The sequence below is a fragment of the Palaemon carinicauda genome, chromosome 6, assembly GCF_036898095.1.
Source record: "Palaemon carinicauda isolate YSFRI2023 chromosome 6, ASM3689809v2, whole genome shotgun sequence".
In the NCBI taxonomy this organism is placed as follows: domain Eukaryota; kingdom Metazoa; phylum Arthropoda; class Malacostraca; order Decapoda; family Palaemonidae; genus Palaemon; species Palaemon carinicauda.
The window spans coordinates 67,525,291-67,538,263 of record NC_090730.1 but is presented as its reverse complement, the minus strand read 5'-3'; the positions used below and the strand labels follow the sequence as shown (position 1 = coordinate 67,538,263).

Genomic DNA, 12,973 nt, shown 5'->3' with positions numbered 1-12,973 from the left:
GGCAAAGACAGAAGTGATTCTATTAGATATCGAAATAGCCAAGACTCGAGCAAAAGCACGTGTTTTTGCAGAAACCGAAAATGACATTGGCGATGACAATGTTGGTAACAAAGACAATGATACAAATACCAGCATTATTGTGCAACGAGCCAACCATCAGGACGTGAATGTCATGGTTGCTGGACCTAGTGTAGCTGCCCCTGGAATTTGTGCGAGTGAAGGTGCTAACACGGCTATCGGTGGCAATATGGCTAACCAGGTTATACTCCCTGTCACCCAGGAAAATAGTGCCAGCTTACCCAGTCTAAATCCCAGCACTGCACAAGAATTTGTTCCCAGAAATTCTTCAGAGACTGTTACTAACACTCTTGCAACTCCGGTCAACGCTTCGAATGCCAAGTCATCAACGTTTCCAAATCTAGAACAGTATACGTATCCGCCTGTAAATACACCTGTGAACAGTAACTTTGGTGCACCCTATGCACTGCCTAATTCACCTCCAGTTAACACCATATAGCAGCAGATTAGTGGTATCGCCACAGCTCTAGCTTTGCCTGCACCGCAAGTTCCCAAGTTTACCGGTGATCTTCTGGAATACAGTGACTTCATACTGGCGTTCGACACCAGGATCTCCTCTAGAACAGCCAGTAGCAGTGACAGACTTTACTACCTTCTACAGCATACCGACGGTGAACCTAAGGACCTCATCAGCAGCTGTATATACATGCAGGCAGACCAAGGATATAGTCGGGCAAGACAGTTGCTACAACAAGAGTATGGTGATCCTTATAAAGTATCCCTGGCATACTTGAAACAACTAAACGAGTGGAAGCCGATAAAACCAGACGAAGGGAAATTTCTGAAAAGATATTCGCATTACTTGCTACAATGCTTCAGCGCCATGCAAACACTTACTCACCTGGCTGTTCTTGATCATGCACCGAACCTGCAGGTGGTAGTCCAGAAATTGCCAAGTTATCTCCAGAATAAATGGCGCGAAAAAGCCACAAACCGCAGACTCCTCGAGAACAGGTCTTCGTGCTTTGGTGACATTGTCCAGTTTGTTATTAACGCAGCAGAGTGTGTCAATGACCCAGTGTTCGGCAAAGAAGCAATGCATAGAGAACTGAATTCTAGTAAACCATCAAAAGGGAAATCAACATAATCTGCATTTGCTATGCAAGTTAATCGTGAGAGCCAAAGTAGAACTCGTGGTTTTAGGTCGCCCTCCTGTTTTTACTGCAGCAAAAATCATGATCTGGATAACTGTGCAGGTTTCAGGCAGAAATCTCTCGAAGAGAAAAGAAAGTTTATTATAGAGCAGCGTAGATGCTTCAGTTGCTATGGTCTGAATCATACATCGAAGGGGTGCACGAACAAGCGAAAATGTCACAAATGTGGCAAAGGTCATCCTACGGCCATGCATATAGATGGCTTCAAACTACCTTGGAGGTCAGACTACTCTGACAGATCTTCATATTCTCAAAACCGTACAGAGGAATCCAGCCAAAAACCTCCAGATACTGCTACCAGCAACGTTATTTCTCATGATTCCTCAATGGTTCTTCAAGCAATAATACCTGTTCGTATAAAGCAGAGGGGAACCAACCGAGAAGTTCTCACCTACGCCCTCTATGACCCAGGAAGCACAGGGTGCTTCCTATCAGAAGAACTGAAAGATGACTTGCAAGCTTCCGGTGTTCAAACAAATCTGGGTCTGAAAACTATGCATGGGGAAAGCATAGTCAAAAGCTACCTTGTCCAGGATCTCGTCGTCAGTGATATAAACGGCCAGAATGGTATACTGCTTCTAAAAACTTATTCCAGACAAGAAATTCCAGTGAGCCATGATCAAATACCCCGTTCAGAACTGTTACAACGCTGGCCATATCTTCACGACGTGGCAAAATCGATTCCTGAAGTAATGCCAGAAATAGACATCGGTCTACTGATTGGCAGTAATTGCCCACTAGCAATGGAGCCTCTGAAAATCATATCAACAGACGGCAAAGGCCCATTCGCTCTGCAGTATTGTCACGGATGGACATCAACTCCCCGGTAGAAGACAACAGCGTAACGTCTACACATCGAGTAAACAGTAATCGCATTGTGACCGAGGACATTGAGCAGGCTACTGAAATTCTCTCCCCAAACAGAATACTGAATATTCTGGAAAGTGACTTTATTGATAGCCGGGTAGCAAGGTATCCTGGAGAGAAAGGATTGTCTCCAGAGGACACTACATTCATGAAGAAGGCCGAAAGCAATGTCGTGTTTAAAGACGGTCACTTTGAGATCCCTCTCCCTTTCAGGAATCAGAACTTAATGGTGCCAAATAATAAGATCCTTGCAATCAAACGAGCACTCTATCAAAAGAAGAAAATGCAAAAGGATCCCAAGTACCACTCCGACTACGTCAACTTCATTGACAAAATACTCCAGAATGACTATGCTGAACGTATCCCAGACTCCCTGCTCACAGCCAAATCTGGACATGTGTGGTACCTGCCCCATCATGGAGTGTACAGTCAAAGAAAACCAGATAAAATTAGAGTGGTGTTTGACTGTAGTGCAAAATTCAATGGAATATCCTTAAACGATCAGTTGCTGCAAGGGCCTGATCTCACCAATTCTCTGATAGGGTTCTAACCAGATTCAGAGAACACCAGGTAGCCTTCACTTGTGACGTGGAGTCTATGTTCTACCAAGTGAAAGTACCCAAACACCAATACAACCATCTCAGATTCCTCTGGTGGCCAAACGGTGACATATCAAAATAATTCGAAGAGTACTGGATGAAGGTACACCTGTTCAGCACAGTGAGCTCACCAAGTATCGCCAACTACACACTTAGACGTGTCGCAGATGAAGGAAGCAACTTAAGTTCAGAAGTCGCCCATACAATTAAGCGGAACTTCTACGTCAATGACTGTCTAAAGTCTGTACCCAGTGCCACCGAAGCCAGTTCTCGGATTGCTGAACTGACTGCCGCCTGCCGGGGCTGTGGATTCAGACTGTAAATTTACTAGTAATGACGTCTCTGTCCTAAACACCATCCCAGCTGACGATCGATCAAAAGAGTTAAAGACAAGAGACATCAATTATGACCCACTGCCTACCGAGCACGCCCTCGGAATACTTTGGGTCGTCGAAACGGACACATTTGGCTTCTCAGTGTTGTTGCCAGACAAACCGCTGACAAGAAGAGGCATACTCTCCATAGTATCATCCATCTATGACCCCCTTGGTTTCGCTGCTCCATTTGTGCTGCTGGCAAAGCAAATACTGCAAGACCTCCGCAAAGAAACCAATCTCGCCTGGGATGACGAAGTGCCTGATGATCACCAGCGACGTTTCAAACAATGGATTATTGAAGTCCCGAACCTTCAGAAGATAACAATCCCGAGATGTCTGAAGTTACCACAGCAAACAAAAGATACGACTTTTCGGATGCACGTTTTCTCAGATGCCAGTACATCTGGGTATGGCGCTGTTGCATACCTAACCTCAAACGAGGGTGGATGTTCGAAAACTTCATTTCTCATCGGAAAAGCAAGGGTTATTCCATTGAAAGCAACATCTATCCCACGGCTTGAACTCACAGCGGCTGCTGTAGCTGTAAATTTAGGACAGAAAATGACCCTTGAGCTTGATCTCCATCTCAACGAAATCTGCTATTACACAGATTCAACGACAGTCCTTTATTACATCAGAGCTGAGAGAAAGCGTTTTCCAGTATTTGTGGCCAACAGAGTCCGTCAAATAAGAGACTTCAGCAACGCTAACCAGTGGAAGTACGTTAGCACTGATTTGAACCCAGCAGACGTTGCATCACGTGGAGTAAGTTCTGTGATATCGTCAGACATGACTCGTTGGCTGGAAGGTCCGGATTTCTTGAATATGCCGGCTTCAGAATGCCCTGCAAAGATGCACCCCAGCAGCGAACCGCAGGTTACAGAAGAAGACTTAATGTCTTTAGTTACTACAACTACATCAGAAGAAGGATCACCATTTATGGCTTTAATCACATATTTCTCCAGGTGGGAGAGACTGAAGAGAGCAGTAGCAGTATTCATAGCATTTTTGGCTTTCTTACAAAACAAAGAACAAACTATAAATTTAAGGACCGCACAGATCATGCAAAAGACTGAAAAGGCAATCGTTTGCTTTATACAAAAGATCATCTTTGCAAACGAGGTCGAGAAACTCAAGAAAACAACCACGAAAGAAGACAAGAAGAGAACACTCGCTACCAAAAACAGGTACGATATTCCGTCTCGACCCAGTGCTCATCAACGGAACTCTGCGAGTGGGAGGACGCCTCTCGAAAGCCGCAATGGACTCTGATGTGAAACATCCTATGCTACTGCCACAACATTCACACGTCACCACTCTAATCGTACGAGATGCTCATGAGAAACTTGGCCATGCTGGTAGAAATCACACCATTGCAGCAATTAGAGAACGCTTTTGGATTGTTTCAATCAACTCTGCTGTCAGACATCAACTCCATAAATGCATAACGTGCAGAAAAATGAGAAAGCCATGCCAAGAGCAAAAAATGTCCGACTTACCTCAAGATCGTCTCGAGCCAGCTCCACCATTTACATCCACAGGCGTAGACTTTTTCGGGCCGTTCATTATAAAAGAGGGCCGCAAGGAGCTCAAACGTTACGGCGTCATATTCACCTGTCTTGTCAGTCGCTCCATTCATCTGGAAGCTGCTAACAGTCTCGAAACGGATTCCTTTATTCACTGCCTGCAACGCTTCATAGCCCGTAGAGGTACGGTACAAGAAATCCGATGCGACAACGGAACCAACTTCATCGGAACCCGGAATGAGCTGAACAAGGCTTGGTCAGATCTGAACCAAAACAAAATCCAAAACAAACTACTGTACATGAATATCGACTGGAAACTCAACCCACCTATGGCATCGCACATGGGCGGCGTATGGGAGCGTCAGATCCGTACCATTCGGAAAGTTCTATTGGCGCGCGCTATTCTTCGACCATGGGACTCGCCTCGATGACGAATCATTCCGCACGCTACTCTGCGAGGTAGAATATATTGTGAACTCAAGACCGATCACGACCTGTTCTGATGATCCTGACGACATGGAACCACTAAGTCCGAGTCAAATCCTCCATATGAAGTCACCCAAGAGGTTAATACCAGGACCTTCGCAACCAGAATATGTGTACTCCAGAAAAAGGTGGCGTAGAGTACAATATTTGTCGCACTTATTCTGGAGCAGATGGAAAAGGGAGTACATAGTCAGCCTAACGCCCCAAATGGAACAAACAACAACGAAATACACGGGAAGGTGACATCGTGCTCCTGAAAGACGAGAACACGCCAAGACTTCACTGGCCACTAGCACGTGTAACAGAGGTACTGCCAGACTCCAGAGGCGTTGTGAGAAGCGTCAAACTTCGAACCCAATCTTCTGAACTGCACAGACCAGTGAGCAAGCTCGTACTCTTGCTTCCAAAAGAATATCAAGTGTTATAGATATTATCCAGAGACACTATATGACATTGATATTTCTAGTTCATATCTGTTTGTCAAACTCATTTTTATTTTTGTGGTGTTTATCGTTTTAATGTTCGTTCCTTAAGCTTGGTTTATTCATGTTCTATTCACGTATTGTAGTATGAAATGAAATATTAGTTGTGCATCTTATATTTTTTTGTAAATCATACGATTTAGAGGTCGAGTATGTTGATGCCCAACGATTAACTGTAAATAATGTTTGTTGTCTAGTTATCGCGATGGTTAATGTTAAGGTTTGCTGTGTGGTAGTTTGCTGGTTCGAGTCTATGCTCGGCCATATGAATTGTTTACTTGGTGTTAGGTTGTTTTAGCTAATTTATGCACAGTTCTAGGTCACGTGAACTTTATAGTAATCTACAGTGTCTTCCTGTAAACAAATAAGGAAACTTATCAGTTTAAAAAGTGATTTCATACAGAAAGGATATAACGAATATAACGAAAGTTGGTATTTATTGAGGAATATTTGGACCGTTTGTTATAGGAACATAATTGTAAGTAAACGCCTATTATACTGTTTTGGAATAATGGATTCATTTTTTCCCATTTGTAAACCTACATGTTACATAACGTATGCCTTTAGATGAGCCTTAATTATATTGACTTTGTGTATGACCTTTTTGTAATTAGCAGTTATACATGCATAATTTACTTAATTAAGCTTTGCATATTGTTGTTCTCTCAGTCTTAGTTATTTAACTTAATAATTTTGTATACATTAGCATATTATTCATACGTTGATTTCTTTTTCATTTATCCATAGTAATTGAACCACATCACGTCACTTCACATCACTTCAAGTTACGCTACATACGTCAAGTCTACATGTATAAACCCCTAACAATATAACCAAATCGATGTTAACGTCATGGATCTAATAAAGAACTATATGTGCGTGTCAAAATTGTGTTTCTCCATCATTCACGTTAAGCAATAGAAGAATAGTGCATTAACATCGTTCAATTAAATTGTTAAACTACCATCAACGACTCACGCTGAAATTCTATAATAGGCCTAACTCTTATACGTGAGCCTTAAGAAGTGGAATTACTGCCTGTTATAAACAACTACAGACAAGATGGAGGAGTCTGAAGAGACTGTTCAGAATATTGCTCCCGTCGAAAACTCGGGTACGACAGTTGATATTCGAACATTAAAAAATAAATTGAGATCATCACTTGGCAACGTAACGAAAAAACGCAATGAACTCATAGGCCTCATGTCAAATCCTGACAACCTGCACTTGGTGAAAACGTGTCTAGAAGAATATAACGAAGCTTTCGATAAGTACGAAGAAAACTTCAATTGTGTCATGGATAACATCTCAGACGAATTGGAGGAGGACCAGAAATTGTCCAGATATGAGACCAAGGAAATTAGCATTCTGCAATTCCGAAACCATACTGGTGAATGGATAGCTATAAACGAAAAACGACTTGAAGAAGACCTGGAGAGTCTTTTAAGCCGATCTGGTTCAAAACGTTCTTCCAAACGGCCTTCTTCCCTTCCTTCTGGCAAATCGTCCGAAAAGGTGCGAGCCAAAGCACGCCTCGCCGAGTTGTTTGCCGAAAAAGAACTTGTGACAAAGAAAAAGGAACAGGAGGCAAAGACAGAAGTGATTCTATTAGATATCGAAATAGCCAAGACTCGAGCAAAAGCACGTGTTTTTGCAGAAACCGAAAATGACATTGGCGATGACAATGTTGGTAACAAAGACAATGATACAAATACCAGCATTATTGTGCAACGAGCCAACCATCAGGACGTGAATGTCATGGTTGCTGGACCTAGTGTAGCTGCCCCTGGAATTTGTGCGAGTGAAGGTGCTAACACGGCTATCGGTGGCAATATGGCTAACCAGGTTATACTCCCTGTCACCCAGGAAAATAGTGCCAGCTTACCCAGTCTAAATCCCAGCACTGCACAAGAATTTGTTCCCAGAAATTCTTCAGAGACTGTTACTAACACTCTTGCAACTCCGGTCAACGCTTCGAATGCCAAGTCATCAACGTTTCCAAATCTAGAACAGTATACGTATCCGCCTGTAAATACACCTGTGAACAGTAACTTTGGTGCACCCTATGCACTGCCTAATTCACCTCCAGTTAACACCATATAGCAGCAGATTAGTGGTATCGCCACAGCTCTAGCTTTGCCTGCACCGCAAGTTCCCAAGTTTACCGGTGATCTTCTGGAATACAGTGACTTCATACTGGCGTTCGACACCAGGATCTCCTCTAGAACAGCCAGTAGCAGTGACAGACTTTACTACCTTCTACAGCATACCGACGGTGAACCTAAGGACCTCATCAGCAGCTGTATATACATGCAGGCAGACCAAGGATATAGTCGGGCAAGACAGTTGCTACAACAAGAGTATGGTGATCCTTATAAAGTATCCCTGGCATACTTGAAACAACTAAACGAATGGAAGCCGATAAAACCAGACGAAGGGAAATTTCTGAAAAGATATTCGCATTACTTGCTACAATGCTTCAGCGCCATGCAAACACTTACTCACCTGGCTGTTCTTGATCATGCACCGAACCTGCAGGTGGTAGTCCAGAAATTGCCAAGTTATCTCCAGAATAAATGGCGCGAAAAAGCCACAAACCGCAGACTCCTCGAGAACAGGTCTTCGTGCTTTGGTGACATTGTCCAGTTTGTTATTAACGCAGCAGAGTGTGTCAATGACCCAGTGTTCGGCAAAGAAGCAATGCATAGAGAACTGAATTCTAGTAAACCATCAAAAGGGAAATCAACATAATCTGCATTTGCTATGCAAGTTAATCGTGAGAGCCAAAGTAGAACTCGTGGTTTTAGGTCGCCCTCCTGTTTTTACTGCAGCAAAAATCATGATCTGGATAACTGTGCAGGTTTCAGGCAGAAATCTCTCGAAGAGAAAAGAAAGTTTATTATAGAGCAGCGTAGATGCTTCAGTTGCTATGGTCTGAATCATACATCGAAGGGGTGCACGAACAAGCGAAAATGTCACAAATGTGGCAAAGGTCATCCTACGGCCATGCATATAGATGGCTTCAAACTACCTTGGAGGTCAGACTACTCTGACAGATCTTCATATTCTCAAAACCGTACAGAGGAATCCAGCCAAAAACCTCCAGATACTGCTACCAGCAACGTTATTTCTCATGATTCCTCAATGGTTCTTCAAGCAATAATACCTGTTCGTATAAAGCAGAGGGGAACCAACCGAGAAGTTCTCACCTACGCCCTCTATGACCCAGGAAGCACAGGGTGCTTCCTATCAGAAGAACTGAAAGATGACTTGCAAGCTTCCGGTGTTCAAACAAATCTGGGTCTGAAAACTATGCATGGGGAAAGCATAGTCAAAAGCTACCTTGTCCAGGATCTCGTCGTCAGTGATATAAACGGCCAGAATGGTATACTGCTTCTAAAAACTTATTCCAGACAAGAAATTCCAGTGAGCCATGATCAAATACCCCGTTCAGAACTGTTACAACGCTGGCCATATCTTCACGACGTGGCAAAATCGATTCCTGAAGTAATGCCAGAAATAGACATCGGTCTACTGATTGGCAGTAATTGCCCACTAGCAATGGAGCCTCTGAAAATCATATCAACAGACGGCAAAGGCCCATTCGCTCTGCAGTATTGTCACGGATGGACATCAACTCCCCGGTAGAAGACAACAGCGTAACGTCTACACATCGAGTAAACAGTAATCGCATTGTGACCGAGGACATTGAGCAGGCTACTGAAATTCTCTCCCCAAACAGAATACTGAATATTCTGGAAAGTGACTTTATTGATAGCCGGGTAGCAAGGTATCCTGGAGAGAAAGGATTGTCTCCAGAGGACACTACATTCATGAAGAAGGCCGAAAGCAATGTCGTGTTTAAAGACGGTCACTTTGAGATCCCTCTCCCTTTCAGGAATCAGAACTTAATGGTGCCAAATAATAAGATCCTTGCAATCAAACGAGCACTCTATCAAAAGAAGAAAATGCAAAAGGATCCCAAGTACCACTCCGACTACGTCAACTTCATTGACAAAATACTCCAGAATGACTATGCTGAACGTATCCCAGACTCCCTGCTCACAGCCAAATCTGGACATGTGTGGTACCTGCCCCATCATGGAGTGTACAGTCAAAGAAAACCAGATAAAATTAGAGTGGTGTTTGACTGTAGTGCAAAATTCAATGGAATATCCTTAAACGATCAGTTGCTGCAAGGGCCTGATCTCACCAATTCTCTGATAGGGTTCTAACCAGATTCAGAGAACACCAGGTAGCCTTCACTTGTGACGTGGAGTCTATGTTCTACCAAGTGAAAGTACCCAAACACCAATACAACCATCTCAGATTCCTCTGGTGGCCAAACGGTGACATATCAAAATAATTCGAAGAGTACTGGATGAAGGTACACCTGTTCAGCACAGTGAGCTCACCAAGTATCGCCAACTACACACTTAGACGTGTCGCAGATGAAGGAAGCAACTTAAGTTCAGAAGTCGCCCATACAATTAAGCGGAACTTCTACGTCAATGACTGTCTAAAGTCTGTACCCAGTGCCACCGAAGCCAGTTCTCGGATTGCTGAACTGACTGCCGCCTGCCGGGGCTGTGGATTCAGACTGTAAATTTACTAGTAATGACGTCTCTGTCCTAAACACCATCCCAGCTGACGATCGATCAAAAGAGTTAAAGACAAGAGACATCAATTATGACCCACTGCCTACCGAGCACGCCCTCGGAATACTTTGGGTCGTCGAAACGGACACATTTGGCTTCTCAGTGTTGTTGCCAGACAAACCGCTGACAAGAAGAGGCATACTCTCCATAGTATCATCCATCTATGACCCCCTTGGTTTCGCTGCTCCATTTGTGCTGCTGGCAAAGCAAATACTGCAAGACCTCCGCAAAGAAACCAATCTCGCCTGGGATGACGAAGTGCCTGATGATCACCAGCGACGTTTCAAACAATGGATTATTGAAGTCCCGAACCTTCAGAAGATAACAATCCCGAGATGTCTGAAGTTACCACAGCAAACAAAAGATACGACTTTTCGGATGCACGTTTTCTCAGATGCCAGTACATCTGGGTATGGCGCTGTTGCATACCTAACCTCAAACGAGGGTGGATGTTCGAAAACTTCATTTCTCATCGGAAAAGCAAGGGTTATTCCATTGAAAGCAACATCTATCCCACGGCTTGAACTCACAGCGGCTGCTGTAGCTGTAAATTTAGGACAGAAAATGACCCTTGAGCTTGATCTCCATCTCAACGAAATCTGCTATTACACAGATTCAACGACAGTCCTTTATTACATCAGAGCTGAGAGAAAGCGTTTTCCAGTATTTGTGGCCAACAGAGTCCGTCAAATAAGAGACTTCAGCAACGCTAACCAGTGGAAGTACGTTAGCACTGATTTGAACCCAGCAGACGTTGCATCACGTGGAGTAAGTTCTGTGATATCGTCAGACATGACTCGTTGGCTGGAAGGTCCGGATTTCTTGAATATGCCGGCTTCAGAATGCCCTGCAAAGATGCACCCCAGCAGCGAACCGCAGGTTACAGAAGAAGACTTAATGTCTTTAGTTACTACAACTACATCAGAAGAAGGATCACCATTTATGGCTTTAATCACATATTTCTCCAGGTGGGAGAGACTGAAGAGAGCAGTAGCAGTATTCATAGCATTTTTGGCTTTCTTACAAAACAAAGAACAAACTATAAATTTAAGGACCGCACAGATCATGCAAAAGACTGAAAAGGCAATCGTTTGCTTTATACAAAAGATCATCTTTGCAAACGAGGTCGAGAAACTCAAGAAAACAACCACGAAAGAAGACAAGAAGAGAACACTCGCTACCAAAAACAGGTACGATATTCCGTCTCGACCCAGTGCTCATCAACGGAACTCTGCGAGTGGGAGGACGCCTCTCGAAAGCCGCAATGGACTCTGATGTGAAACATCCTATGCTACTGCCACAACATTCACACGTCACCACTCTAATCGTACGAGATGCTCATGAGAAACTTGGCCATGCTGGTAGAAATCACACCATTGCAGCAATTAGAGAACGCTTTTGGATTGTTTCAATCAACTCTGCTGTCAGACATCAACTCCATAAATGCATAACGTGCAGAAAAATGAGAAAGCCATGCCAAGAGCAAAAAATGTCCGACTTACCTCAAGATCGTCTCGAGCCAGCTCCACCATTTACATCCACAGGCGTAGACTTTTTCGGGCCGTTCATTATAAAAGAGGGCCGCAAGGAGCTCAAACGTTACGGCGTCATATTCACCTGTCTTGTCAGTCGCTCCATTCATCTGGAAGCTGCTAACAGTCTCGAAACGGATTCCTTTATTCACTGCCTGCAACGCTTCATAGCCCGTAGAGGTACGGTACAAGAAATCCGATGCGACAACGGAACCAACTTCATCGGAACCCGGAATGAGCTGAACAAGGCTTGGTCAGATCTGAACCAAAACAAAATCCAAAACAAACTACTGTACATGAATATCGACTGGAAACTCAACCCACCTATGGCATCGCACATGGGCGGCGTATGGGAGCGTCAGATCCGTACCATTCGGAAAGTTCTATTGGCGCGCGCTATTCTTCGACCATGGGACTCGCCTCGATGACGAATCATTCCGCACGCTACTCTGCGAGGTAGAATATATTGTGAACTCAAGACCGATCACGACCTGTTCTGATGATCCTGACGACATGGAACCACTAAGTCCGAGTCAAATCCTCCATATGAAGTCACCCAAGAGGTTAATACCAGGACCTTCGCAACCAGAATATGTGTACTCCAGAAAAAGGTGGCGTAGAGTACAATATTTGTCGCACTTATTCTGGAGCAGATGGAAAAGGGAGTACATAGTCAGCCTAACGCCCCAAATGGAACAAACAACAACGAAATACACGGGAAGGTGACATCGTGCTCCTGAAAGACGAGAACACGCCAAGACTTCACTGGCCACTAGCACGTGTAACAGAGGTACTGCCAGACTCCAGAGGCGTTGTGAGAAGCGTCAAACTTCGAACCCAATCTTCTGAACTGCACAGACCAGTGAGCAAGCTCGTACTCTTGCTTCCAAAAGAATATCAAGTGTTATAGATATTATCCAGAGACACTATATGACATTGATATTTCTAGTTCATATCTGTTTGTCAAACTCATTTTTATTTTTGTGGTGTTTATCGTTTTAATGTTCGTTCCTTAAGCTTGGTTTATTCATGTTCTATTCACGTATTGTAGTATGAAATGAAATATTAGTTGTGCATCTTATATTTTTTTGTAAATCATACGATTTAGAGGTCGAGTATGTTGATGCCCAACGATTAACTGTAAATAATGTTTGTTGTCTAGTTATCGCGATGGTTAATGTTAAGGTTTGCTGTGTGGTAGTTTGCTGGTTCGA

General features: G+C 43.7%; 4 protein-coding genes across 4 annotated transcripts; all 4 read left to right on the top strand.

Moving 5' to 3' along the window:
• The first annotated feature begins 1,420 nt into the window (after positions 1-1,420).
• Positions 1,421-2,649, top strand: LOC137643050 (uncharacterized). The gene is made up of 2 exons (XM_068375903.1): positions 1,421-2,028; positions 2,157-2,649. The coding sequence occupies exons 1-2, from the start codon at positions 1,421-1,423 to the stop codon at positions 2,647-2,649; spliced, it is 1,101 nt and encodes a 366-aa protein (XP_068232004.1).
• An 801-nt stretch (positions 2,650-3,450) lies between these two features.
• Positions 3,451-4,347, top strand: LOC137643049 (uncharacterized). The gene has a single exon (XM_068375902.1). It carries the CDS (start codon positions 3,451-3,453, stop codon positions 4,345-4,347), a length of 897 nt encoding a protein of 298 aa, XP_068232003.1.
• A 4,228-nt stretch (positions 4,348-8,575) lies between these two features.
• Positions 8,576-9,804, top strand: LOC137643048 (uncharacterized). The gene is made up of 2 exons (XM_068375901.1): positions 8,576-9,183; positions 9,312-9,804. Exons 1-2 carry the CDS (start codon positions 8,576-8,578, stop codon positions 9,802-9,804), a joined length of 1,101 nt encoding a protein of 366 aa, XP_068232002.1.
• An 801-nt stretch (positions 9,805-10,605) lies between these two features.
• LOC137643047 (uncharacterized) lies at positions 10,606-11,502 on the top strand. Its single transcript, XM_068375900.1, has one exon. It carries the CDS (start codon positions 10,606-10,608, stop codon positions 11,500-11,502), a length of 897 nt encoding a protein of 298 aa, XP_068232001.1.
• Positions 11,503-12,973: the final 1,471 nt, after the last annotated feature.